The sequence below is a fragment of the Salvia miltiorrhiza genome, chromosome 7 (genome assembly GCF_028751815.1).
Source record: "Salvia miltiorrhiza cultivar Shanhuang (shh) chromosome 7, IMPLAD_Smil_shh, whole genome shotgun sequence".
Taxonomy (NCBI): Eukaryota; Viridiplantae; Streptophyta; class Magnoliopsida; order Lamiales; family Lamiaceae; genus Salvia; species Salvia miltiorrhiza.
The window spans coordinates 8,637,688-8,665,397 of NC_080393.1; the positions used below are offsets into that span (position 1 = coordinate 8,637,688).

Below are 27,710 nucleotides of genomic sequence, written 5' to 3' on the forward strand. Positions count from 1 at the left end.
AGTGCAACACGCAACTCTAACAAAAGAGAGATTACGGCAAACACGCTTCTTATATAAGAGCATCCACAATCGTCCTTTCTCAATCACAACTCATAATCACTTTTTCAGTTTAAATATTATCTCCAATAATATAGTTCCTCAAACTTAATTATGCGTCAATCCTACAATCAAATTTCTCCAACAATGATTCCTCATAATTAATTATGTGTGAATCCTACTATGTTTTTGTTTTGGTTGGTGGAGGCTGTGTTTTTAAAATTCCAATGAGCCGAATTTCATGCAATACGATGGAGGCTTTTGCACACTAATCACATAAATGTTGATGGTTTGATAATTTTATAAGACTAAAATAATAATTAGTGAGAACTTAAGCACCATTGATCTTAATGGTTTGGCTACTTGCAACCGCACAAGAAAGCCATATGAAATGATGTAAATACTCTTGTCCAATTTAAAATTCACCAATTTAATAGGTTCAAATCAAGTCGAAATCAATCTCCAATCTCCATTCAATCAATCTCAATTATTATGCTTAATTGGGCCGAAATTAATGAATTTTTCATTAATCGGTTATTAAGTGTTTTGTTTGGCCCATTTAATAAAAGTGCTATCACATAGCTTGATATTAGCCCAATTGGTTACAAGATTTGTGTAAAATTGGGCTTCAGACTGAATTGATTTTAATACTCCTAGACCTAGTCACAGTCCCTGTCCAATATATAGGTTGGGACTTTTAACACTTTTTTCGAAGGTCTCATACATATGGAGTAGTATTGTTTCGTAGTTATTAGTACTAATTAAATTACTTATGTCATATTTAGTGTACATTATAATCAAGTATATTTTCCATTTCATCAATTGGTGATAATAAATTTATTTCCTTATATAACTTTGAAATATTCAAACTACATGGAGTATTTAAATTAAACAATAAATCATCAAGCATCACAGTATCTTACCATAAAGATGGTTCTTTTCAATTCAGTACATTGAGAATTCCTAAAATGAGTTTTGGACAAAGAAATAATTAATTATGAAAGTTTTTAATAATTTCATTAGCAAGTAGATGCATTTTCGTATTTCCCCCGCAAAATTCTGAACTTTTTTTTTTTTTTTTTGATGAAAATTTTCTGAACTATATTGCTATTGGCTTTAGGATCCACATACAAATTTCCGAAAGGAATTAAAAAAGAAAATAAAATTAGGTTTTACACTTTCCAATTCTCCTGCAACATGGGGTTCTCATCAAAAAAATGGGCACAAATCATATCTAATTTCGCCTCCCTTTTGTATTTTTTCATAATCATTGTGCAAGTCCCACTATTCAGGTATGTCAGTTACCTATTCATATTATTCAATGGAAGTGTTTATTGAATGTTATGTTAGGAAATCTAAAGTGGATTTAATTATATTCCAAGATCAAAAATCAATATTTAAAGATTAGGGTTCTGAATTTGGCATTATGGCTCACTGATTATGATACTACTATCATTTTTGAACGTTGGAAAAATGATAGTAGTGTCATAACAAAGTAGTGACCTTAAAATAAAAATTATGGTTTTTGGCCCACAACCCTTCTGTTTCATTTTCTGTCATTTTTTATAATTTTTAAAATAATATTGACCTTAAAAATTGCTGATTTAGCTGCCATTTGGGAATTTATTCCGAATTGGTAGAATCTTGATTTTTATATGGACTATTTCTGTCGAATTAGGCAAAGAGATTCAAATAGTATCAATTGTTATAACGCACTCAATTTTGTGATTGGCATTTATCACCCTTGATGATGATGATGATGATGATGTAACATGATTTTTTTGTCTTGTACTACTGTTTAATATCTATTGACAAATTTTTGTGGTGTTAAACTGTTTAATTTAAATGATGCATTAAGAGGCTATATTAGTGGCAGTGCTGAACAATGCAGTCTTTATGGTTGTTTATTTGCACTATTGTGAAGCTTAATACACGATGTCTGAAATTTAAATGTATCTACATTCATGACAAAGTTGTGATGAAGTTGTTGAGCTTCTTGAGTTTGATTTTTAAGTTATCAGATTCAAAGTATTGTGATTGAAGCATGAGTTGATAGTTGTTAGTTGTTTTCATGGATGCTCAGAGTTCCATGTAGAATCGGCAGTTGCCAAACACCGGTGGAGGTGATGGCCTGCGCGAGTGAATTCCTCCCCGAGTTTGTGGTGAAGGCCCTTCTCTATCCGGGAGCAGTTAAGCGGGCTCTGATGGAGGGCGCAGCCGTGCCAAGCCCTGATCAACTGCTGCATCCTTACAAGTTTAAGAAGGGGAAAAAAACTGATCTCAGACAGTTGGAGGTTTAAGTTTGCATGATTGAGTTTAGGTAGGCTAGAATGAATGTGTTTTGTGATGTCTGGTTTAATCCATTTGAGCACAGGTTATTGTAGGCAGCTACCTGTGTGTCGCGGGGGCTTTTGTAGGGCTGCTAAGGCGCGGGAGAATGAGTTACCTCGGCTTAACCCTCATCCTATGGGGCATCGCAAGGGAAATGTTTTTTGGTGGGAAACATGCTACTAAAGCTCCTTGCTTATTTCCACAGATGATAATCACTATGGTTATCGCCTTCTTCTCCATGAGACGGGATGTCAGAAAGCTTCTCAAGTGTTGCATTCCCGACTGCGTTGCTGAACGCCTCAAGAATCGCTCCAAAGCCAAATACAGTTGAGTTTGTGTTTTGGTTCAAAACTGCTCATTTTGCTCTGTTTTTGGCAGAATATATGCATAGGATATTTTTCTGTGTATTTTCAGGGTAGAGAGTTGTGTGATATCAGCAATTTCTTGAAATTGTGAAATACAAAGATTAGGCATTCTTTTGTGTCATGTCCAAACAAAGAGCATGCCAAGATTTTGGGATCCCTAAAAATCTTGACAGATTTTCTTTGGATTCTTGTTTTCTAATCACAAGTTGGGCCAAGATTTTATGTAATATGCATTGTCTCCCAAATAAGCCAAGATGACTGAGACAACAGCAAGGGACAGTGGACAGTGACATTTGCCAACAAAGTCTGCCTATTATTACCTCTTAGTTTGCAATTATTTACAAGTGACTTACATATTGAAGAATAATTTGGTTAGGAATGGAATCATGGATAGATTTCACAATTATAATAACAAAAATGAGCAGCAACAAAATAATAAGCATGATAAGGGCATGTGATAATTGTAGAAAAAAGTTCAGAAGAGATTCCAATTATTATGACATGTCTGCTCTACTCAACATACCATACTTGCAATTTCAGCAGTAATTCTTGTGGTAAACTCTCTCTCTCTCTCTCTCTCTCATCAATACTTGGATTAACCTCTTGGAATAAAAGGTTCTTGCTTCAAATTAGTTAATATGGGCACGTTCTTGTCTAGATAAAATCTAGTAATAAATTCAGAAAGGGGGCCCACAGCTTTAATTTCAAGCGTTGGAATTCAACCTTTTTAAGGGCCTCCTCGCCAATCACCATGCAGTCAAGCATCATGTTAAAAGAAAACTTCACAAAAATAAACCAAGGAATTTGTTTTGTAGCCCTTGGTTCAAAATGAGTGGAATTATTTCAATTTTTTTTATTTTTATTTTCTTACTATTCGGAAATTAATTTCTTGATTGAAGACATACATGGTGAAGATCTTTTCCACATGATAAGTAGTGGTTTGTAAGGTTTTGTGATAGAACCCTCTAAACTTGGAGCTATTTTTCTCTAATCACTTTCTTCAACCCCACATGCCCTTTACTCTCTTGTTTGAATTTTCATTCATTTCAAGATTTTTTTATTTTGCTTTTTCTATTTTCTTTTCTTAAAGAGTTAATTTTTTTTGCTTGAGATATTAAGAGCACGTTGTTAGCAATTCTTGAGAAAAAAAGGATTTTCCTTTAAAAGCCAAGCTCATTAGAAACAAAAACTCTGATTTCTTACCTGGGATCAAATATGATTTCCCAGTTTTTCATTCTTAAGATTTACAAGTTGATAGGCTTGTGAATCAGTGTGCAAAACAACCTTAACTTCTCCAAGATTCTTTAAATTCCTGTGGGATTCTTGCTGAATATTCCATCAGATCAGACAGCAATGAATCAGTGAAACCAGCTAACCTCAAATTCAGCACAAGTGTTGGATTTAGTGTTGGCTCACAGTTTCAAGGATGTCATTGTGTTTCCAACCATTCCATTATGCATCAAACATAAAATGTTGTGTGAGCAAACACACAAGCCAGAGCCAAGGCAAGAAGAATCCATCACTAGTGAGAATTGCAAGTGCTGAGACCACCTCAACTTCCTTCTTCCACAAACCGTCGTCTGATGCACTCACCGGTCAAGGCAATGGCATCGGTATAATTGGAGGCGTGTCGATTGATTCCACCTTGAATTTCGCTAAAAAGTTGAAGGACTTACTGTTGGAGGAGGAAGGAAGTAGCCCTCCTTTCATACTATGTTCTGATCCATCTCTAAGCAAGGAGCTTTCATCCCTTGACAGAAGCTCCTCTCCCTTCTCCTCTGCCAAAACTGAACGCGCAGAGGCTGACTGCAGCGCCATTGTGGAGAATCTGAGGCGAAAACGAGCTTTTCTTGACAGGTCCGGAGTGTGCTGTGTGGTGATGCCCTGCCATATCTCACATGCTTGGCATGATGAGATTAAAGAGGGATGCTCTGTCCCTTTCCTTCACGTTGGTGAGTGCGTGGTCAACGAACTCAAGCAAGCTGAGTTAAAGCCATTCGAATCTGGAAGCCCTCTTCGTATTGGTCTTCTTGCAACAAACCAAAGTTTGCTACCCACAGTTTATCAAGAGAAACTTGAAAAGGAGGTTAGTAAAAGAAACATAATTTATATTCAAATGAAATTTGTCTGTTTCTTACAGTGATGAGCTGAATAAAGCAGGGTTTTGAGGTTGTCAAGCTGGATAAGGATACGGTGGAGCATACCGTGATTCCTGCAGTAGAAGCATTGAACAGAAAAGATTTCGAAGGGGCACAGAATTTGTTCAGAATTGCTCTGCAAGTTCTGCTGATGAAAGCTGTGAACAGAGTCATCCTTGCTTCAGATCATTTGGAGCAGCTCTTGCCACCGGAAGATCCGTTGTGGACTAAATGCATAGATCCAATGAATGCTTTAGCACGCTCGTCTCTCAAGTATGCTCGACCAGCAGAGACGGACGGGTAAATAGAGAAACCATTCTTCTTGCCTAAAGGCATACATATATATATATATATACACACACATCTACGCAAGCCACACTAGAATGTTAATCAATTCAGAATGATGCTTGATACCAACATTGGACTTGATTCATTTGATATATGAGTATGATATAGTTCTATTTGATGCTGGATTTTTGTTGCCTGCTGATTATTATCTAACCACAATTTGTAAATCACCAACATAAGTTTAGACTTTGTAAAATGTACGTATGCATCCCATTGCAAAATGTTTTCAAAATTATGAGAGCTACAGAACTGAAAGCAAAAGGCATCTCAAGACTTGACTGCAACAAACATTTTGCTTCAAGTATCTGGATGAACAAAATGGTGATTTCCTATCTCTGCCATGACGCACATTGACAAGGGATATGTGCAGGCCTGAAACTAGCTCCCAACTGCACTCAACGGGACATGGAAATCGTGCCCAACACCCACCCAATCAGCATAGATTTGACTGATCTTTGCAATGTCCCACTCCATGATATGGACTCCGCCTTCCTCTTTAGCAGTTTCGATTCCAATCTTACACGATCCTGTAAAGCTGGGTCTTGAACCAAGCATCAACCTGGAATCACGCCTGCTTTCCAGCTCTGCATAGTAACCAGGTTCTTGAAGTTCTGTCCATCAAAGTAATCTGTGTTAGCATGCATCCATCCATCTTCCTCTCATAAGAAGAGAACATAAATTAAAGTAAAAGAAATGGTTACATAAAGAGACAGCTTTTGCTTGAGGCACTCTCATATAATTCTATGATAATATCTAGTTCATTCAATGATGAGAATGAGATTACTCGGCTATAAACATTTGCAGCACTGCAGATGAAATGTTCCATAAGAGGTAGGTAGGAGAACAGAATAGGGGTATTTTACATTCATACTCAAGGATGCAAAAGCAGAATATCCAGCATGTTTTCCTTCTTCATCCTCGCACAAATATTTCGAAGTAAAACTATATGTTCGTGTATGCACTTTCTTCTTTCATTACTAGATGCCCCGAAACATACCACTAGCACCAAAGAATAATAAAGAGCTGCGGAAGGGGAGGAAACAAGATCTAGCAGCACCAATTAGCTACCATAATTAGAATGAGGTGCAGGCAACAAAACTTCAACTGCAACAGTATTCTGATTCAAACATATCCATTTAAACGAATTGCTACTCAAAAGATCTAAAACACATGAAAGGTAAGCAAATCTTGCCCGAAAATAACTGCCCGCCCCAAACTTTCATAACTTCACTACTCTTTGAACATGTCCCTGAAAATAATACATGTCTGAGAAAACCACTAGTCTTATTATTTTCACTAATCGAAAACGTTTACTCCTAAAATAACAAGACTAGCACATTATGTGTCTCCCATAGTCTGTGCAACTAAAGCCTAAGTTGTCACTCTTGATTCATTCACCACATACACATAAATGCAACAGAACAGAGAAACAACATCATATAACCGATAGCAATTTAATCTTGAACATAGCAACAAAGAAATGGTTAGCACTGATAAACCACCTTCTATGCCATGAGCATAGGTACATTTCTCCCCATAAGGGCAGCTACCAGACCTCTCCACCCACTTGGCACAAAGCCTCGTCTTATAATGGCGGCTGCCGCCGCTTCTCAAATTCCTGCACTCAATCCAATCTCCGTCGCCTCTACCACTCATTCTGTTCAATCCAGCCTCATCTCTCCCAACATTCAGATCACATCTATGAGGATTATGGCGTCTGATTTCATTCGGATTATGAGCATAGTGGCAGTTTTCACCGTAATAACATTTGCGCCTTTGGAATAGAAGGCACAATTCTGATTTGTAAGGAATGGAGAGCTTTGACCTGTTTACTGATAGGGGAATTCTTGGCCTTGGTCTCTTGAAGCCAAGATCTGGAAAGGATTGTTGGTTAGGGTTTCTTGGCTGCGGACGGTCATCATATGCAATTTTGCCGCCAAAATTAACTGGCGCAGAAATTTGACTATCGTCAAAATGATTCATGTTCACGTCAAACAAAGCACACCCAAATGGATCTTGAGCATGAAAACTCAAGTTTGATTTAGAATTGGCAGTTTTTCAGAAATGAGAAAATGGAAACATTTTAGCAGGAGGCAACTACTCGATCAAATAGAATGTTTTGACGATGATGATGAGAATATTTGTGAGAAAAGGGATTTCTTCTGTTTTGAGAGAGAGAGAGAACTGTGAAGAGAGAGAGTGAAACCCTTAATTGGAAGGTGGTATAATGTACGATCATGCAAAGCGACGCAGCTCCTTCAATAAAGCTTCACTCATTTGTCTCTCCCTTAACTGTAAGCACATTTTGCATTTTACAGGACGATGAATAGGGCTTTTTGGGGTTAATTAGTTCAAAATACATGCATTTTGTTTTAATTTTTATTTTGATTTTGCAAGCTACTTTTATTTTTATTTTTTTTAGAAAAAGCTACTTTTAAATTTTATTTTCAAATACTCCCTCTGTCCTATTATTTATGGCACATACCTTTTCGACACCGAGATTAAGAAAAGTAAGATTGTAATATAAAAGTATGTAAAGGTATTTGGACTCATGTGATTTATAGTGTAAAAGTGTGTAAAGTTATATAGATCCATATAATTTATAGTATAAATTATGACCAAAAATAGAAATAAATCATTTAATTCAGAACACTCCAAAATAAAATACATGTCATTAATTACGACGGAGGGAATATACTACAAATTTTACAATTATTTGTAACTTTCTCTTGATTTTGCTTTTCTACAAAATCGAGGCTTAACTTACTTTTGTTTTGTACAATTAACGATGCCATTTTATGTTTTTAAGTCATTTTCAAAGTCTATTCTTATTTCGCTAGATTGAAAGGTGAAATTAGGAGAAAAAACCCTTCGTCGACGAAAAATTGTCTAAGAGGAGGGTGATATTAATTTTAAGAAAACTTGTGTTGTTTATTTAGTGAGTGAAAAAAAAAACTCACAAATTAAAAAAAAATAAAAAATAAATAAATTAGTGAGTAGAGAAAGTGATCTAAAAAAAAGTTAATTAAGTTGGTGAGTAGGAAATGGATCCACAAGTTATTAAGTGGAAAAATAAACCCATAAATTATTATTCCCTCCGTCCACGATAAGTGTGATCTTTTTGTCATTTTCACTCATCCACCATAAGTATGATCTTTCCATTTTAGTACATAATTCAATTGTAGTTGATCCCGTTTCAAGGTCCATATCTGACTTAGGGCCTGTTTGATATGAGTTTATAGGTAGGATAAATTAAATTAATACAGGTTAGTGTGATGTTTGGTATCATGTTCTATTAATGTGGTCAACTCCTACTTAATCCTACTTCTACATGCTATTTTGTGGGAATAACCCATACTAATAATCCGGCCCTCCCCCATTGGATAACTTTAATACTGCGAAGTTGGATAAAAATTCTGCTACCCTTTCTCATGCATATCGATGCAAATGCCCAAGTAATGGTGGACACACATGATATTTTTAAAATTATATGAGGATAGTTTTGGTATTAGATAATATAATCCAACATAATCCTATGGATATCAAACACAATATAGGATTAAGTAGCCATGATATCAAACACCTATGAAATAATATAAATCCACACTAATCCACACTAATTTCTCAAGATAATTTTAATCCTAATCAATCATAAACTGCAAATCAAAAGGCCCCTTAATAGCCTAACCATATCGAAGGCTACCCAACTACAACAACAAAGAACAAAGCTTTTCCTATTCCTACATCACCACAGATTGAGGATATCAATACTCCTACGGAAACAACTACATCAACATCAGGACCCTCTACTATAGAAAGAAAACCAGCTCCAACACCTAGGGCTGTAAACGAGCCAAGCTACTCGTGAGCTATTCGACGTTCGACTCGATAAAAGCTCGTTCGATAATTTAATGAACAACTCGTTTAGCTAAACAAGCCAAGCTTGAGCATGACGATGCTCGGCTCGTTAGCTCGTGAACAAGCTCGTGAAGTGATTTATCTTAAAAACATAAGATTATTCATTAAATGTCTTACTATATTTTATAGTATATGTAGTAATATTTGGATTAAGTATCTAATTAACATCATTTATTTACAAGAAAATAGTAAATATATTATATTTTTGTGAATAAAATTACTTATATATTTGAAAATTAACTTATGTATTAGGAAAATAACTAAAATTTTAAATAAAAATTTAAATTTAAAAAGCTCGATTAGGCTCGGCACTATATTCGACTCGATTAAAGCTCGATCGATAATTAATCAAACAGCTCGATTAGCTAAACGAGCCAAGTTTGAACAAGACACTATTCGGTTCGGCTCGGCTCGATTACACCCCTACCAACACCACGGTAGCTACAGGATTGAAAGTATCGGCATATCGAAGCAGCCCTATATATATCGAGGCGGGTTAACCGCTTTCTGAGTCCAATCCTTATATTTTACTCTCATTTACACATAATATTTACAAAAACTCATTTCACAAACCATTTATTAATACCTAAAAGATCAATTTTAGTGAGTCCCTTTATCCACTTTATACATATCTCCCAATATTTTCTTAGAATTTGTGCCATCTCCTCCAGGCCACACTTTATCATGGACTAATGGAGTACTAAAAATAAATTAGAACATTTTTTTGTAATTTGACCAAAATTACAAATTAAGATATTTTTTTTGTGGACGAATGGAGTAATATAAATTTGTGTGTTTGAAAACGAGATTTGAAAGTTACGCATAGAATTAAAAGTGAAATTCGTGTATTTTAAACCAATTAATCTCCTATGAATTTGCAATTTTATACGACAGGCGATAATGAAAGTGATATTAGGGGTCTAATATTAGTGAAGTTTTAAATATAATTTAAATATTTTTCTAATAGACCGATTTAATTCCAGAATAAAATAAAGCGCGATCATGGCACATTCTGATGCATCCAGTGCATCATCCACCCTGATTAGAGTTTAATTGTGCTTAACAAATCATAATTAAGAATTAAACTCTAATTGGATATATTATTGGATCCTAATCAGCATCTAATTAACCAATAGTAATTAATTTACTAATAATAAAGCGTATTAAACGCCCGGCCCGAGAATGTTAAATTGCTATTCAGATAGGCTTTTCCATGAAACTCGCGAAAAAGTACATAATAAGATTAATAAATGAAAACATCTTCGAGTTTCAATAAAAAATCACTTTACGTTGTAAATATTAATTTTCAAAGAAATATTAGAAGAAAAATAAAATTATACTATTACAAATTCGATTAAAATTAATTTTACTACTTGTTCACATCTCAAACAATTAAACCCGTATACTAAAATTGTTATAATAACTAATTATGATTATGTATCACAATAAAAACATTCAATAATAAATAATATAAATAACAAAAAATACAGTTGATCATGTTTATTAATGTTCAGACCAATTTAGAATTTATATATATTTATGCATGTCTAAAATAAAAATAAAATGTGAACAAATACTCTACCACGGTACCACGGTAAAGAAGTCAAAATCAACCTTAACAATGACGAAAGTAAATCAAATTTGTACAACAAAAGCACTTAATTCATAATTATGAAATTCTGAGACCGAAAGCATAAATTTAAAGTTTACAAAGGGTGGCTGAGATTAAGAGAAAGAACAAGCGTTGGAGTAAGAAAACCAATGCTGAAACAAAGTTAAGAAAATGAAGAATACGCAGAAACTAAACATTTCTTTTTCAAGTTCAAATAAATTTGAATATCCATTACTAGCAATACTCATTCTATCAAAATGATTTCTCAACAACATCGTACTCGCATTCTCGCACTTTTGCAGACACCAACATCACAGAATAATATGCACGCATAGAACCGAGAGAGAGAGAATGGAAATAAGGAAGAAGAGAGCTACTGCAAGGAACATACGGCGACCTATTGAAGCTTTTTTATTCCGGGGAAGGAAGGAAGGACCGCAATAAGGGCATCACCATACCCAACAGGATCTGTGAATGTCAAGAGTTACATTGTGATTATGAATTTATGATACGTAAAGTAATAAATCCAACTTTTTCATCAACTAAAGTAAAGGGAGGAAAGATACATACCACCATCTTCTCTAAGTATTTTCACCACCTCTCCAGATACGTCCGACTGAGCAAACATAAAGAGAGAATCAAAAGAGTTCAGCTCCCAACATTTTAGCATAAGTGCATGAATCATAACCAATGGTTGAAGTAAGAAAATGAACATAGCGAATTCAGACAAAAGCCATCTCTAGAATCTAGCATGCTGCATCGTACGATCATTACTAGTCGTCAAACTAGGGGAAATGATGTGGAAGACCAAAATCATATAGTGTTTGAACTCAACCATGTGAGTAGAGATTAAAGGTGGACACAAACCTCAACGGGGATCTCTCCGCCTAGCTGTTCAATGTAGCAGAGCACCTGCCCCTCCTTTACCGTGTCTTTCTGTTATGCAACAATAGTAACAGATCAAGTTAATAGGGAATGGATATAGGGGGCACAAAAGCTTAACCCGAAAAGAGGGGGCCGGGGCTCAATATGAAGTAAAAGAAAACCAACAACAAATGTAAGATAAGGATGATCGCAAATGTGGAAATATTTACAGAAAAAAGCAATAAATTGCACATTTTGTAAAATGAAAGTCACAAAATCATTATAAAAATCAGCATTCCTTAATGGAACACATGAGATTATCTAACCAACCCATAAAGGGGACACACTCACACACACGGAACTACCTCTTTGCAAGATGGAGGAGCCTTCTTCCCTTTAATGGTCCTGGATCTTTTAAAATACCCAACCTGCATCCAATATAAAGTTAGTGACACAAACACCCGGAAAAGTCCATCGTTCTTCAAAGAGAAGAATCATTGGATATTTACCCTTGGAGATTGAAGTATCACCAAGCCCTCATCTGCTGCCTTATCAAGCAGAGACTGAACTCCACCTGGGGAAGAAACTGGTCTGGAGAGTGCCAATGATGGTGATGAGACTGAGCCATTTAAAGCAGGTGTCTCGACAACTGCATGGGCCATAACAGGAGCAGGAGCAGGAGGCTGCGGAGGTGCACTTTGTTCAGCCAAGTCTCTTGAGACATATAACCGGAATCCCCCAAGCTGATCATTAAAGTAAAAGATAAATCAGAACTATAAGGGTAAATTAGAAGGCTGAAGAATTGCCAAGCCAACCATGGATAAATAGAAAATAGAATATGGGGAATAGGACAAACAGCTTACTTTAAGCTCAAACTCCGCGATTGATGTTGTGTCACATAGTACCATCAAAAGAGATTCAACCTGCAAAATGAGATTTGAATAAGATGGCTGCAACCACTTATGGAAAATCGTAAAAGACCTGGCATTTATGCACAATGGTAATTTCATCTGCTACAGACTCTTGGAATAACTAATGGGCTAGTTGACACCTTCAAAGAGCCTTAACAATATCATATGAAATTGAGAAAATACAAATCCACCAACCAATTGGTGCTAACATAATAACCTAGTAAAATATAAGATGCAGAATATAATAAAAAGTTGATACAATTCACCTAGTTTTCTTAGCTGATTCCTCACCCAGAAGAAACATTTTCTTAGCTGATTGGCTTAGTACCAATTAGAAATGGAAAGAATCGTGATATGACTTAGAAGCTGGTTTTGCCATTTCACACTTCTCTTACTCCTAGGAGGAGTTCTTCCATCTATAAATTGTTTGAGAAAATACAGAATTTCTGAATTCTTACATATATCTTCAGAAGACTAATATATGTGAATGGCTGATTGTATTGCATCGGATGGCACAAACAAATTATCAAAATCTTTCTTCCCATGATATTCGGTCTTATTAAATAATAAGGCCACAGCACAAAATATACATCAATATTCAGGAAAAGGCAAATTAAAGCTGATGTATACAAATCTTGAGCAACTAACCTCAAATGCGTTGGGAATAAGTGGGCTGACTGCATCAGTTGCTACAGTTTCTATGGAATTGTCTTCCACACTGGCTTTTGCAGCTGTCATTGAAAGAGAATTAACATTAGAAAGAGAAAGCGAAGGGTGCCACAGATATAATGCCTTGGAAAGAATATTTGATTAGACCAGTAGATGTTATATGAAGAACATAAGGGTTTCCCTTTCTTGCTTCCATACATTACTTCTGTATATGCTTGCAAGCAGCTGAACTTAAATCTGAGTTCTATAACTTCGAATATGGTACACTTGATAGGCTAACTCTAAGATAAATTAAAGCCCTCAAATATCAAGTTGGTAGAAGTTTCATTGATGCAAGATATAATTAGCCACTGCACACGAAGAAAAGAACACAATCTCCAGCCAACGTGCAGATAATATGCAAGATTATGTAATTCCGTAACACCTTATGCTAAAAACAAATCCAAGAAACAGTTATCAGATATGAGATGATAGCCTGAATTTATCCCTTAATCATCTTAATGACAAGCCACAAAGTGACAAAACCTTATTCGACTTTCACAAAAATAACCAAACATTTAGACTGATGCTTTATTATGAGTTTATTACATTAAATTAAGTAAACTTTCCCACTAATTGTCATCATTAGACCAAACAGAACACAGTTGCATCAACAATAACAAATCGAATCGGAGCTTGAAAAAACCCACAGAAAATCTACTCACAATCATCCCCAAAAGCTGAGCCTCGAAATGCAACAATCGACTTCTTTGGTCTACGCAACAACACTAAACCATCAAATTGAACAATCCTGGGCGTCCTCAAACCATGCAAGGGTTGCAGCGTTCTTAATTTTGGACTTACAGAACCCAAATCCAAGCTCTTTATCTTAATGCCTGAAGGTCCAATACCACCTACAACAATTAACAACCATCGAAAATCAGCAAAGGAATATTATTTTGTTTTACCCCAATGCAAGTTTCAGGAGAACAGAAACGCAGAATACACACACATACAGAACACCAACTGCCGCAAAATTCAAAATTCATAGAAGTGATTAAAATACACAGGAGTCCATGAAATCATGAAAAGAGAAAATCGAATTGCACAAACTCCACAATAACACGATCCGTAAACGAAGAAATAACATAGCTGGCGATAAATCAGCACGTATGCTATTTTCCATGACATGTAAACAGCATTACACATTAACAGCATATCGTGCGAGTTGCGAGAGCGAGAAAGCTTACACGCAGCCATTCGGAAATGGAGAAGAGAGAGAATCGTGGTGGCGGAGAAACACTGTATGAGCAGCGGACGATGTTCACGAAGAAGAGAGCCATAGCTGAGATATATAGTGGGCCCAATTCTTGAGTTGCTTATCTGTTTTAGGCCTTTTGCCTTTCGTTTTTATTGACTTCTTTCCCTTCTTGGCGCATATAAAAGAGGGTCATTTTTTTCTTTTCTTCTTTTCTTTTATTATAATCATTACGACAGTCTAGACTTCACAGAATAATTTTAATTAAGAATACATTATTGTAACTTTACATATTAAGTTCCTTAAAAAAAGACTACATATTAAGTTCTTTTTGGGCCTATTATTCAGCAAGGAGTAGATGGATTAGTCACTTGGCAAAATAGAAATTGATTATGATCAATTTAGGAAGGTATTTGTTTATGAGATTTTATCAAAATCAAGATCTTAACAAAATCCAACCAACCTCCCAATGAATAGGATTCATAAGAAATAAATAGATGCCCTCTTATTACCTAAAAATGTATCTCATTAGTCATTAGATGAGTCACAATCTTTGAAAATAATTTTGTACAATATTTTGTGGATGATTAGTTTTGATTGATAAAAATAATAAGACTAGTCCCTTATTTATTTTGATGTTTTGAAACTTTAGGATATTCATGTCTTTGATTATTATTTGAGCTAATTTTGCTTGATTGATATTCCATTGAAAGAGTGAGATTAGAGAAATTTTACTGTTAAAGGATAAAAATACCCAATCATGCAAAATAAAAGCCCTTTAGTATATATGCTATTGAAAGAGGTCTCGGGTTCAAACTCGACTGCTCCCCCTCCCCAACTCCTTCAAGTAAAAAAAAAGGAAAGTATATATGATGGGTGTGTTCAATTTGTTGAATTAGATATGACTTAATCTTATAATATGATGTTAACTAATTTCAAGATAATGGTATATATTAACTTATGAATTTTGATCTACTTCTAAGACAAAATTATTATGAAGTATTAGCTTTTAAATCAATTTATTGTCGAGTGACTTAATACCTGCTGGAGATACGTGACAGTCTCTTACAATTTTATATTTGACGAATTGTTCTTAATTTGGTGGGTATTTAAAATCCACCAACAATCACATCTATGAGAGGATCTAAATTTGGGTAGCTGCGTCCCACAAAAAGACTGATGCCTACTGACAAGATGGATAGTCGAATCTTATTAAATCACAGTAGTTCATTTTGTATTAATTTTTCATATTATATTTCTTATTTACAAATTATGCTTATATTTACGATTTCATTCACTACAATATTATTGTATCTAATACATGTACTAATGATGACGAAACACTTGATGTATAACAAAAGAAAAATGTATGAAAATCCTCGAAGTCTCATGTAAGATTAATTGTTAGTCCTATGCTGAACTATATATACGAGTAGAAAAGGTCCAAAAAGAAAATGAAGGAATCACTTTGTGGGTTTTGGCCGATATTAATTTTCACAGATGCGCAGAAGCCTCAACTGAATTCTACCGGGCCTAGCCCAGCCCAATTCCATCCTATTTCGTTCGGTTCCATCCCACACCGAAAATACAAACAACACATTTAAGCTTTATAGCGAACGAGATAGCAGTAAGCATTGTCCCTTCGGGGACATCCGATAAAATTGGAACGATACAGAGAAGATTAGCATGGCCCCTGCGCAAGGATGACACGCATAAATCGAGAAATGGTCCAAATTTTTTTATTTACAATAAACTTTCTACTGTCTGCTGTTATTTATATTTCTGGTCCCATTTTTTTTTTTTTTTAACATTACACTTTCTACTGTCTGCTGTTATTTATATTTACGCTTTCTGCTGTATGGATTATTGCTTTAATGACACATAAATTGAGAAATGATAGTATTTTTTTTTACACTTTCTGTTTCTGCTGTATGGATGTTTGTTCGTTTTAAAGTCATAATTAAGCTTTCTGTTTCTGCTGTATGGATGTTTGTTCGTTTTAAAGTCATAATTAAGGACAATATTGCAAGTATAGTACAATATTAATTTGACCAAAATCGAATTATTTAATAATTAACACTAGTTTAACCACATTTAAATTATAATAATTGGACAAATTTAATCTATCTATACTTAACAATTTAATCATTGTCTTTCTGCTGTAGTAGCTTTTATTTTGTATCGCTATTCTTCTCCAACTCCAAGACATGGGAGGTGTCAGTTGCCACAAAGAATTGTACAGAGAAACAAAGAGAAGTTAGTTACGAGAATAAAAGTAGGAGTATAATAAACCCTCCCTATTATTATTGCCACCTTCTAAAAAAGAAGTATTAACTGATAATAATACCGAGCGGAAGACATTAATAGTACTTTAATAACCTAAATATACACTGTAATATACAACAGCATGGTGCATAATAATAATAATAATAATAATAATACAGGATATACTATACGTGATAAATACTAGAAATCATTCATATCGTTATAATCTTGGTCATGGTCATATTCAGGATCTTCTTCGTTATTGTTGAAATAGTCGTCACGCTCCGACTCAGCCTCCACCTCCACCTCTGCCTCTGCCTCCGCCTCCGTTTTGCTTCTTTTAGGGTTCTGCTCATCCAGCTCAAGTTGCAAGAAACAAGTTATGGATTTGAAAGGGCGTCAATGATTCGCATATATACACAGAGAAAGGAATAACCTTGAGCGAATGGAGAAACAACACTTACCAAATCAAAAAGGTCCTCCAGTGACTCGTATTGAATTCTGTCACTCAACCCCTGCAATGCATCATCATATATTATCATTCACGGGGAAAATATAGAATCTCATGTTATTCCAAACTAAAATTTCCAGTTTTCACCTTCCTAGTTCGAGTTTCATTGGATAAATCATAAATATGCCTGAAATATGTCGTAACATTTAGCTGATGAACTCATTTGGCTAAGATTTTTGGCATGTTCTACTTATTCTTCATTATAAAAAAAAACAAAAAACCAACTTCCTAGTTATAATATTGATAATAATGATACGTCAAAAAAATCATAGTTCTAACTAGCTTTAGATGACACCAGTCCACCTTAACCCACAGCAGCAGCTAGAGGGTGAAGTAAAATATACATCTTCTACCTGATTGTCTAACTAGTAAAGCAAAGTTATTCAAAGCTGAGAACCAGAATTGAGAATTCTATTCAAGAATTATACCTTTGTATCTAGCATATTTTTTAATGCCTCATCAGCAGTTTGAGGAGGGCCACGGTTTTTTAACTCAGCAGCTCGCTTCTGTCGTTTTTCCTGCAATTGTAGTCACCCAAAAGAAAATTTTCACATTCATATTTTGTCCAGTAAATTCATAATTCAGAATATGAATACAAAAAAGAATTAGCATTTAGTCATTTGACTCATTTCAGTATGTATATTTTGAAACTAAATTTAACACCACCTCAAATTATTAAACATTCTCTTGAGCAAGCGCTGCACAAATAGGATGAAAATAAACTGCTAAAAATCACGTCTAATATATAATAGAGTTGTTGTTTTTTTCAGGGAAATCGTGATTAATACCTGTTTTAGCTCCATCCATGTTATCACCCAACTTGTGAAGGATGATTCGAGAAACATCAGACATCTTTTTTAGATAACTTACTCTTTTATATATAAGGTGATCATTCACTTAACAAACAATAACAGATAAAGCCAATTCAAGTAATTTATCAAGCATAAAGTATTCAAGGTAATAATATCAAAGATGAAACAATCGGAGAATTAACGAATGCAATTATCAGGGTTGTACCTTCCTATTCTGTGCAGCTGCTGCAGCAGCTGCCGCAGCAAGCTGTCTTGCACCTTCAACGTCCTCTGAGCAGTTAGAAAAACTGGCTTCAAAGGCTTTCTTTGCAGCTGATGCAGAAGCTTCTTTTGCTGCCTGCTCCTGTGATAGTAAAATGAAAGATGCAATTTCACTTCAATCATCAATTCATCATACGAATTAATAAAATTCAAAAATGCAATCCTTTGCTGCTATAAACTCCACAGCAATAAGAAATCTAGTATCACATATTTTTTTTAATGTCTCCTTCAACACAGCTCTGCTTATCCCCTGTGGAGTGTGGAATATGGAAATAGATGATTATTTACTACATATATACTGAAGGACATTGAAACCCATTTTAGTACCTCAAGATATTCTCTGTTAATCTCCTCCCAGACAGTCGTTTTCAAATTCTTCTCCTCCTCGGTGTTAATATATACATCCACCTGCCAGTAATGTTTTAGTTCAATAGTCAAAGAATCAGAATTACATCCCATAGCCTACTAACAATATCGAGTGACTATACATAGATCCAAGTGACAACTCAATTAACTTATCATACATTATCATATTTACGAGCAGAAAGCACTTATGTGATGCATTACATTGTGAAATGGTGAGAACCACATAAACTAGTTTACAATTCAAAGGGCATCCAAAGAGAATAAAAACTAATAACAAGCCTTGTAGCATAGTAGTATTCCTCCCCTTTGTAAGGATCAAAGACCAGGGTATGAATCCAAATTTTTCCCATCCCCCAACTCAAAATAGATAAATACTCGTATATAAATAGGAAAGAAAATGTCAAGCAATTTCAATTGGTGATAGATGACCTAAGACAAGTCTGCCATTCAACTGGGAAGTCTGTCCCATAAACAAAATATTTAAAATTGTAAGTATATCAGTGAGCAGTTATGCAGTTCAGGGCTCATATAAATGCCGTAGTCAACAATTTGTTGGACTTTTGCAGTCACCTAGTCAATAGCTTGTGCTCAAGTATAGTATACACTCCACAGAACCTAATTTAAGTTTGTGAAAGTAACAAAACTCAATCTAAAAATCAACTCCCACTGCAATGCAACCAACTAATCATTTTGACCTATGATCAAGCTCTATTTCACCAGTTCAAGCCATTTGACCAGGGTGGATATTTAGATGCCAAATTAACCAGATTAGCCGATATATTTATCAAATAATAAAAAAGAGGCACTTGTTTTAATATGAAACAAGCTCAGAAAATTTACAAACCTCAATGTCATCAATGTCCGATAAACTCTCTGACTCTTCCGAAGTAAAATCACAAGCATCCATTCTGTCATTTATAGTGTTTGACTGCAAGGTAGCTCCTGGTATCATTAATTAAATTTGGATATTCTCAACTAATATAAAGCATATGCTGGAAACGCATTCTATTGATTCTCCTTTGTTCATCAGACTACATAATATGTTGTGGTATGAATAGGAGAAAAAGAACTTATTAACTGGAAAAAAAAAAAAGTAGAAATACATAATAATAGTTCAAAGATGAAAGAAAACTTTATTACACACCAAGAGATTCAGGATTTTTAACCCACAAAATACAAAGAAAAAGGTCAAAACAATCAAGAGAAATGCGGGCAAAAAGAAGATTTTTACATTACTCACTTAGAAATGCCAACATAAAGAATATTCTTAAATCCGTTCTCATACCTAAATATAGCCATGTAATTATTAGAACATTGTTTTGTAACATTGCAGATAGCAAATTACTGCTCAAGATGAGAATCGCCAGTTTCAAATTGATGTTTGATTTCACTTGGACATTAACTAATACATTTTAGAACATTTCGACTTGGAGCCTTGCTATTCCAAGAAATTCCTGAACAAGATTTGCATTTCTCAGAATGATATTCAGAATTCAAACTTGTTAATATTTATGGATAATTAGAAGAATTTTACTAGAACAACAGCACAACAGTTCTTTAACTAAAGCTTTGAGTGTAAATCAATTTGAAGCTGACTCTATGGTTTTCAAAATTACCATTGAAATTAAAATCTATTATGATAGGTTGAATTTATATGATCGTATCATTCTACAGGCTGATCTAATCTATCAGTTAATAAAAATAAAAAACATCATTCTCTCAGCATGTAATTTAACATAGAATGTGAGACAAGTAGTCATGTATTTCCTCTTGTTGAGAAGGAACTGCGGATGTAAACATGATGCAAGCATTAACATAGAATTTTAATAGTTTCATGAACTGCAATAACAAGTGTAAACATGATGCAAGAACAAGAGGCACAATATGCTCTAGACAAATGTAATAGAATTTTAAAAGCTCTAAAGATGAAGAAACATGAACCACAGGAAGAGGGGGGTGGGGGGATTGTTTGAGCGTCAGACACTACATTTAAGAGTTTGCTGTTGGTCTCGGTTGGACTGGGAAACATTGATGAATCCAGGTTCTCAGAACGTTCAGCAGCAGCTTCCTTAGCCATTATTCTTTTCCTCTCAGCGAGCTGGAAAGCTGGAGGCTCTGATCCACCATTCAGGCCTCCAGATAGTTTCATGAACTGCAATGACAACTTCAAGCACTGTAAAGAGAGTTGATAATAAAGTCAAAATGACACATTATAGGTTGAGAAATTACATCTTTGTAGCATTCAGAACAAAGACCATAAGCAAAGTGAGGTTTCCCAGCACCCTTATGCTTACAGAGAAGTTCATCACTCCTAGATGCTTCTTTCCCTGTATTGAATAACTTCATTGACGACTCGTCTTCACCAATTTTTTTTTCCACAATGTCAACCTCCTTTGACTTCTCCTCAAACTCCTCAATCTGGTCAGAAGTTAAGGAAAAAATGCCTTATCGATCCCATGAAAGTGAATAATACCTTCACCATTATATGAATAGCACCCAATAGTTTAAGTGAAGAAGCAAAGCCGCAATATCACATATGCAACCACTTTTTAAGAGAACCATTTGAGGTAGACTTATCTCACTAGTACTAGCGACAAGAACAATATAAATAAAAGTAAATACTCTTTCTGCATTTACAATTGTCATGCAACAATATTTCAAATCCATGTTCACGTAGTACAAATAAATACTTCCAAAGCAAATCATTGAACATGTGTAAATGTGTCTATGGCCATGTCTGTGAGTGTGTAAATGTGGTTGGGTATATAAAAACAAAACAATCACACCACAGAGCATATAAATGTAACAACATACTAAAAACTTTACACCCTCAGAAACATTAAATATTCAAAGATAAGTTTTAGTAGCTGCTTCAGTACAGATCTTTTTCTTACCAACTACAGATGTTTTGAAAACTTAAGCATAATAAAGCAATTCAAATAAGGTTAACACATACCGTTAAACCCCCTGACTCGGTATTTTCAAATTCAATCAACCGCTTTGTCAGTGTGGCTTCACAGATGTGGACTGCCTTAATCTGACAACAATTCAGAAACCTTGATTACATAAAGCTCCATCAACTGAAACATGTTAAAATTCTACAATCTCAGCAACGTAAGGAAGCTAAAGCAAGAAACAATAGAGAGCTACTGCAGGTCACCTGAGCCAACCTGCATGCCTATTATCGGATATTTGTCACGGCAAAGGTATAGTACTTGGCTTACATTTGCATATTAACATAGGCAAAAGTGAAATTTAAGGAATGACAAACAAATGAAATTCTGAGTAGTACTCTATATTTGAAAAGGAAAAATAGGTTTCAGCATCTCAATCAACTAACTTGAGTTGCATTAGCCCAACAATGCCTTTCTTATTACATAGTTATTCATTATCGCACCAAAACCTGAAATAGTAATATCTCCATTGCCAGCACAAAATATTAAGCTCAAAGAGGTCTTCCTTTGTCCATTTCTGACCATACACTCATGTTCCATTAAACCTTCATTTTCCATTAATGTCCAATACATGAACTCAAATAAATATAAAATGTTCCGATGATCGTAATGTTTTGAGGTCCAAACAATACTTCCAAGGAATTACGCTCCAGTAACATAGTGAAGCAGTATGCTGAAGATGCACATGAAAACCAAATATGAAAAATTGTCTTCAAAACCAAAGGACTACTATAAATAAAGTTGAGGAAGCTAAAGATGTGAATGGCGGATAATAAAAGCTAGAATGACATTTGACACAATTACATGGTTACCTGAATTCTAATGAAAAACAAATAACTCTCATGCTTAGTAGAATGAATCAATTTCATCCCTGATTGACTAAGTCCAGCACATAGACATCATGGCATGCACTACTTATCAGGAAAGACTCAGAAGGGCATACATTTCCCAATAAAATAACAGTAGAGACTATCGACATGTGATATTATGTGGAACAGCACTCACAATCTCTGACTTTGAACAAACAAGACCATGTGCAAGAGCAGATATATAAAGCGCAGCTCCGCACAACCCACTTGGTTTCCTCCCAGTCTGCAAAATTTTCATTATGTGATACTGACATAAATATATCCTAAGAAATAAAAAATGAGAATTTGTCCTTCCCTCCTCACCTGCATCCAATCACGCTTCATACTAGCAACAATAAGAAGCGCAGTTTTGGAAACATTTTGATCTCTTCTTTTGAACAGACCTACAAATAACTGAATAAGAGTTCGAATGTTGCTCATAAACCAGAAAAATTAACAAGAGAACCTATAGAACCCCAACCCCCCTCCCAAAGAAAACGAGGAGGGAGGGAGAGATAAGAATAAGTTAAACAGTTCAAAACCAAGGTTGACAGAAAGATGACTATCCATTAAGTTTTACTGTTTTAGCTTGGGAACCAAATTCGTTCTGCTGCAGACCTAATATGTTAAGCACTGGTGCTGAGGAATTAAAGTCCAGCAAATACCAAAAATTCCAGAAACTTAGGTAAAGGATCACTTAACTGTCTCCAGATCAGCAACCTTTCTATTTAAGTACAGATCAACTTTGATGATAAAATGTATGAGCATATCATACTTTCAGAAATTTCATTTTCATATCGCTAAAAGGTATATACGGAAAATCATAGCATCCAAGTACAATTGTACAAAGAACTGGAGATTCAAGGCACGTACGGTCAGCAAATCGGTGAATGAAAAGGCTAGGATCCACAAGATTTTGAATAAGTGGATTTTCTTCAAGTCTAAGAACTTTGCAAAGCTGCAAAAAGACCGCCCCTAGCACATAACTGTGATATGTCACAAAGAGAATAAATAAAAAGAGATTCAATATATAAACAAACAATTGATTATCATTTTACAAGCTTGTTGTCAGTTAGTGATCACTCTATACTATGCACTAAATGGAACAAGACCTGGCTGACCAGCAAATCAAGAGGATAACAAAACAGATAACTTTAGGTTAGCTATCAGTTTTGCCAATGGCATAGTAGAAAGGGTAACAGATGGTCACCCTTAATGCCATCCCATGGAACCAAACGTGGCATTTCAACTCCATACTCAATTCTTTTAAATTCAATAGATCATTTTCAGCATCCAAGAATACACTAAAGGTCGACATCAGCATACAGATCCTTAATTGGTTCTTTTAAATTCATTAGACTCTTCTCAGGATTCAAAATATCATCTTCTGCTGTCCCTAAAAGTAAGACACTGAAGACACGGGTTAAGTCACAATACAAATGGTAGTGGGGATGGCAGCCAATGGCATAACATCAGTCGCAAGGCTAAAAAGTGTGAACCCTTTGACAAACAAGAAGTAGGAGAAAGACCAAAGCACCCCAACCTCCTCTTTAAAAGAGAAACCAGGTACAAACCCTTCTGACCTTCTGAGTAGGTTACATGTGCTACACATGATGAAGTAGTTCAATCATATAATTAGTATTCTTCTCATCATACATATATATCGAATCTTCAGGCTCTTGTTCTACCCTTTTTGCATATTTTCCATACAGAATTGCCACTATAAGTACCAAGCCCTCCCACAATCTGCAGTAGAATCTCCCAAACCATCTGATACATGTTATCTTGCTCAACATCAAAAAAAGACTTCCTATCAAATGCCAAAACCAAATGCAAGGCCTCTCAAATGCACTAAACATGCAAGTGGTATCTCTTGTGTGCAATCGTATACAAATGATGGAGGATGGAGCTGGAAAGTTCAACATGTATGCACAAATGGTAATAGGTGCCCGTAACGGTAATGCAGCCAAGAAAATAACCAAACCTAGTTCGTATCTGACAAATACAAGCACTCACCCTGAAATGCTAGCAAACCGCTTACTAGCATTAACAACATTTTATGCTTGATGCCTATCTTTATTTGTCAATACTCCTTATACCTACAACGCAGGAGATGTGTTGGATGACATGACATGTTTTCTGGCATAAAGCTGGCCTTATTCCATTAAGAGCCTCTCCTATACAGACTATATCACCTTAACAAAGTCTCAACACCTTAATAGATACATAAAGGATAATATATTGACCACCATGATTAGAATACATAAAGTACGCACCAACAAATACAAATATGTCATCCCCCTCCCACACACACACACAAATCACTAGAGATCTTTTTGTAAAGGAAGAAGGAGAAGAAGAAGAAGGAAATAAAATTCCACGTACACATTTATCCTTAGATGTTCTGAGAAATCAATAAGAAGATATGGCTTTTTTTGCATCCTGCAAAACCAAAAGAAAGACAATCAAAGTTTAATTTGTAGAAGATATCTGTCCATTTTATTAGCAGCACTTATCTCCAATCTATATTCTCACAACTTCAATAGCATGTCATCTTATTGGGAAAAGATCTGCACTAGTTGCATTGCAATACTACATGTCCGCCCTCCTTTTGCTAAGGATAAAAACAGTGAAATATGTGTGTTTGAATTAGATTCATTACCTACACATGATGTAAAGACAAGCAGCTTGCACTTGTTCTTTCCTGCGCCCCCTTGTGAAGTTTCTTATAAGTGCCACCTGCAAGTCATATAATAATTACTGATATTGATTGCTCATCAACAAAATGTCTAATCTTGGATGTAATGAAAGAGCTATACCTTATATAAATTAAGAGCTATATTAGCTTTGTGTTCACCACCATCAATATCCAAGGCAGACATCATACTGTTTATTCCATAATACGCTACAAAACCAGGTACGCATAATAAATATAAAGAGGTTGAATAAGCAAAATTTCACAAGATTATAAGCTGCATATATCATGCTCGTTATGAGCAACTCATAGAACCTTATTAGTGATAGTCAGTCATCTAAGCGTACTTTACTACTTCAAGCATGCATTAGAACCACGGCCAAGGAATTAGCTTCATGTTTACGTTACAAGGTTTATATAGTATACAATTTTACTTTTCATCTTTTTTCTTGCTTAACCAGTTTAGAAGTCACAGGTTGTAGAAATGGTAGAAACTACAGTATTACAGGAACTTCAGGAGCATAAACATCTTTAGTCTATCAGCAACTCTATGGTGTCGGGCTAGATGCATAAATATCTTAACATCACTTGATAACAAACAAGCCATTTCAATAGACATACAATGAATGGGAACTTCAAAAGAAAGTACATTATTTTAACAAGTTGAAATTTTAAATCTTCACCCAGGAAATGTCGTCAATTGCCTCCAACATCCAAAATTTAAACTTGCAAACTACAGTTCTCAGCATAACACGCAGATTTTCCCTTTCAATAGAATAATTAGGCCTCATGAATAAAGAGTTAGGAAGGAAGTAGCAAATAAAGCCTACCTTCGTCCAGTGTCCTCTGGGTAGATTCAGAAGTATCTTGCATGGACCTCACAAGACAACCTGCCCTTCGCGCCTGTGGATAAATTCAAATTCTCAATATAATATCATGGACAGCTTAAGGAATCTGAAAATTCAACAATTAGTAAAGCATGGATTTCCTATTCACCAAACGAGAGTGTATTTCTAATTCACATAGACAACTAAGAAATCAATCCAAAACAAGAGTAATGACTTTCAATTCCTTCTCCAAATACAATCTGAACAACCACCAGAGGATAACAAACCCATCACCAGATCACCAATGAAAAAATGACATAGCCCTTCTTTTTTTCCTTTCTTTGACAAAGAAATCCCTATCTCATCCCTTAAGTTTCAGGAACTAAGAAAAGCTCAAAACATCGTAACATTAGAACTAGAAAAAATAAACCACAGAGAGGAAAAGGTAGCAAAATAGATACTTGTTAACGCATATTATTTCCATTATCAAGGATTGCTTATCTCTCATTATTTTGTCAGGTCAGCAAATCCTTTGGAATTGTTGGACCAAACTAATACAAATTTGAATCTTCATATTAAGCACTCACAGCATTTTGATTTACCCAAGCTAGTTTATTTATGTGTCAGAGGATCAAATGAACAAGTCAAACCTACAGCAAGATAGATGATGCTTAAGCTTCAAACTACTCTTAACAACACAAACCTGTCCATCAGCTGTTTTCACAAATGTAGCATCCTCCGAAAAGAAATCCTCACTAAGAACCCTCCCGCAAAGCTTACAGCATCTGCACATTATTATGTTACACAACTCAATTGTTTAACCTAACTACATACCATAAAAATAAGATTTTTTTAAACTGAAAAATAAAGAAAAATCAAAAGGAACACAAGGGACAGCGCTATGAGGCCTTACGTTCTGCCGTCAAGGTTATCAGTCCCAACATATTTCGCACAGGAAGCACACCACAGTGGCATCGCAGCCCCTGGACAAAATCGAATTATGCATTTAATGAAATCATCAAACGAAAAAACCACAAGTTACCGAAAGCAAAGGCTATGCACCTCACTTGAAGGGGGCGGATTATCACAAGAATTCAGCGGATGCTAATAATTTCACTCCCGAGGCGGCGCAATTGGAAGGGGAATCCAATAACGGCGAGGAGCTGGTGGCGGTTTGAAAAGATCTGTTATGAACAAATATTTTGGCGATGGGTTTTTGAGTGTTGGAGTTGCTCTACGTTTTTTACTAGAGAATTTCAACTTTTAATGATAAATAGAAACAATATTTATAATTACTATTTATAGAAATATACAAACTCCCGATTAACATATATCCACAACCTATTAGAATACAGTATTATTAACACATAATAAGTTGATAAATCTGAAGTTAGAGTGTATAATTTTTTAAAATAAAAATTTGTACAATTGTAATATTATAATAAATTTTATTTTATAAAAAATATTATTAAAACAATATCTCAAGCTTAAAGGAATGAATGATATCCGTACATTTTATTTGTATAGGGAAGAAAAATATATTTTTCAAAACTTTATTTGTTTCAGTTTCGTCAATAATAATAATAATAACAACAACAATAATAATAATAATAATAATAATAATAATAATAATAATAATAATAATAATAATAATAATAATAATAATAATAATAATAATAGATAAATTATGAAATTAGTTATGCATAAATAAAGAATTTAGATAAAGAACCATAGAGGATATG

General features: G+C 34.9%; 5 protein-coding genes and 1 non-coding gene across 11 annotated transcripts; 3 read left to right on the top strand and 3 right to left on the bottom strand.

The window, feature by feature from the left end:
* The first annotated feature begins 1,023 nt into the window (after nt 1-1,023).
* Nucleotides 1,024-2,896, top strand: LOC130992328 (uncharacterized). The gene is made up of 3 exons (XM_057916917.1): nt 1,024-1,328; nt 2,120-2,330; nt 2,411-2,896. The coding sequence occupies exons 1-3, from the start codon at nt 1,234-1,236 to the stop codon at nt 2,696-2,698; spliced, it is 594 nt and encodes a 197-aa protein (XP_057772900.1). The 5' UTR covers nt 1,024-1,233; the 3' UTR covers nt 2,699-2,896.
* A 596-nt stretch (nt 2,897-3,492) lies between these two features.
* LOC130992326 (uncharacterized) lies at nt 3,493-5,984 on the top strand. The gene is made up of 3 exons (XM_057916914.1): nt 3,493-4,818; nt 4,893-5,170; nt 5,589-5,984. Exons 1-3 carry the CDS (start codon nt 4,159-4,161, stop codon nt 5,668-5,670), a joined length of 1,020 nt encoding a protein of 339 aa, XP_057772897.1. The 5' UTR covers nt 3,493-4,158; the 3' UTR covers nt 5,671-5,984.
* A 211-nt stretch (nt 5,985-6,195) lies between these two features.
* LOC130992327 (zinc finger CCCH domain-containing protein 39-like) lies at nt 6,196-7,546 on the bottom strand. The gene has a single exon (XM_057916916.1). The coding sequence runs from the start codon at nt 7,199-7,201 to the stop codon at nt 6,590-6,592; it is 612 nt and encodes a 203-aa protein (XP_057772899.1). The 5' UTR covers nt 7,202-7,546; the 3' UTR covers nt 6,196-6,589.
* Nucleotides 7,547-10,776: 3,230 nt separating this feature from the next.
* LOC130992330 (uncharacterized) lies at nt 10,777-14,610 on the bottom strand. Of its 2 annotated transcripts, none has more exons than XM_057916923.1 (9): nt 14,422-14,610; nt 13,897-14,085; nt 13,172-13,254; nt 12,476-12,535; nt 12,122-12,355; nt 11,978-12,040; nt 11,616-11,684; nt 11,319-11,364; nt 10,777-11,216 (listed from the first exon to the last, which is right to left on the bottom strand). In XM_057916923.1, exons 1-9 carry the CDS (start codon nt 14,429-14,431, stop codon nt 11,146-11,148), a joined length of 825 nt encoding a protein of 274 aa, XP_057772906.1. In that variant the 5' UTR covers nt 14,432-14,610; the 3' UTR covers nt 10,777-11,145. The 2 variants fall into 2 exon arrangements, with proteins under 2 accessions (XP_057772906.1, XP_057772907.1); XM_057916924.1 differs by having other exon boundaries at nt 13,172-13,251; nt 14,422-14,581.
* Nucleotides 14,611-16,065: 1,455 nt separating this feature from the next.
* On the top strand, nt 16,066-16,168 carry LOC130996466 (U6 spliceosomal RNA). Its single transcript, XR_009092637.1, has one exon. It is a non-coding gene; the product is annotated as a U6 spliceosomal RNA (small nuclear RNA).
* Nucleotides 16,169-16,784: 616 nt separating this feature from the next.
* On the bottom strand, nt 16,785-27,237 carry LOC130992329 (transcription factor IIIB 60 kDa subunit-like). Of its 5 annotated transcripts, none has more exons than XM_057916921.1 (19): nt 27,031-27,237; nt 26,882-26,951; nt 26,672-26,753; nt 25,972-26,044; nt 25,266-25,351; nt 25,109-25,185; nt 24,832-24,888; nt 23,320-23,432; nt 22,771-22,850; nt 22,604-22,690; nt 21,601-21,681; nt 20,874-21,062; nt 20,632-20,796; nt 19,489-19,572; nt 18,606-18,686; nt 18,223-18,360; nt 17,634-17,723; nt 17,159-17,209; nt 16,785-17,042 (listed from the first exon to the last, which is right to left on the bottom strand). In XM_057916921.1, the coding sequence occupies exons 2-19, from the start codon at nt 26,941-26,943 to the stop codon at nt 16,896-16,898; spliced, it is 1,743 nt and encodes a 580-aa protein (XP_057772904.1). In that variant the 5' UTR covers nt 26,944-26,951; nt 27,031-27,237; the 3' UTR covers nt 16,785-16,895. The 5 variants fall into 5 exon arrangements, with proteins under 5 accessions (XP_057772904.1, XP_057772902.1, XP_057772905.1 ...); XM_057916919.1 differs by having other exon boundaries at nt 16,785-17,054; XM_057916922.1 differs by having other exon boundaries at nt 16,785-17,054; nt 19,489-19,560; nt 27,031-27,222.
* Between the last annotated feature and the right edge of the window lie 473 nt (nt 27,238-27,710).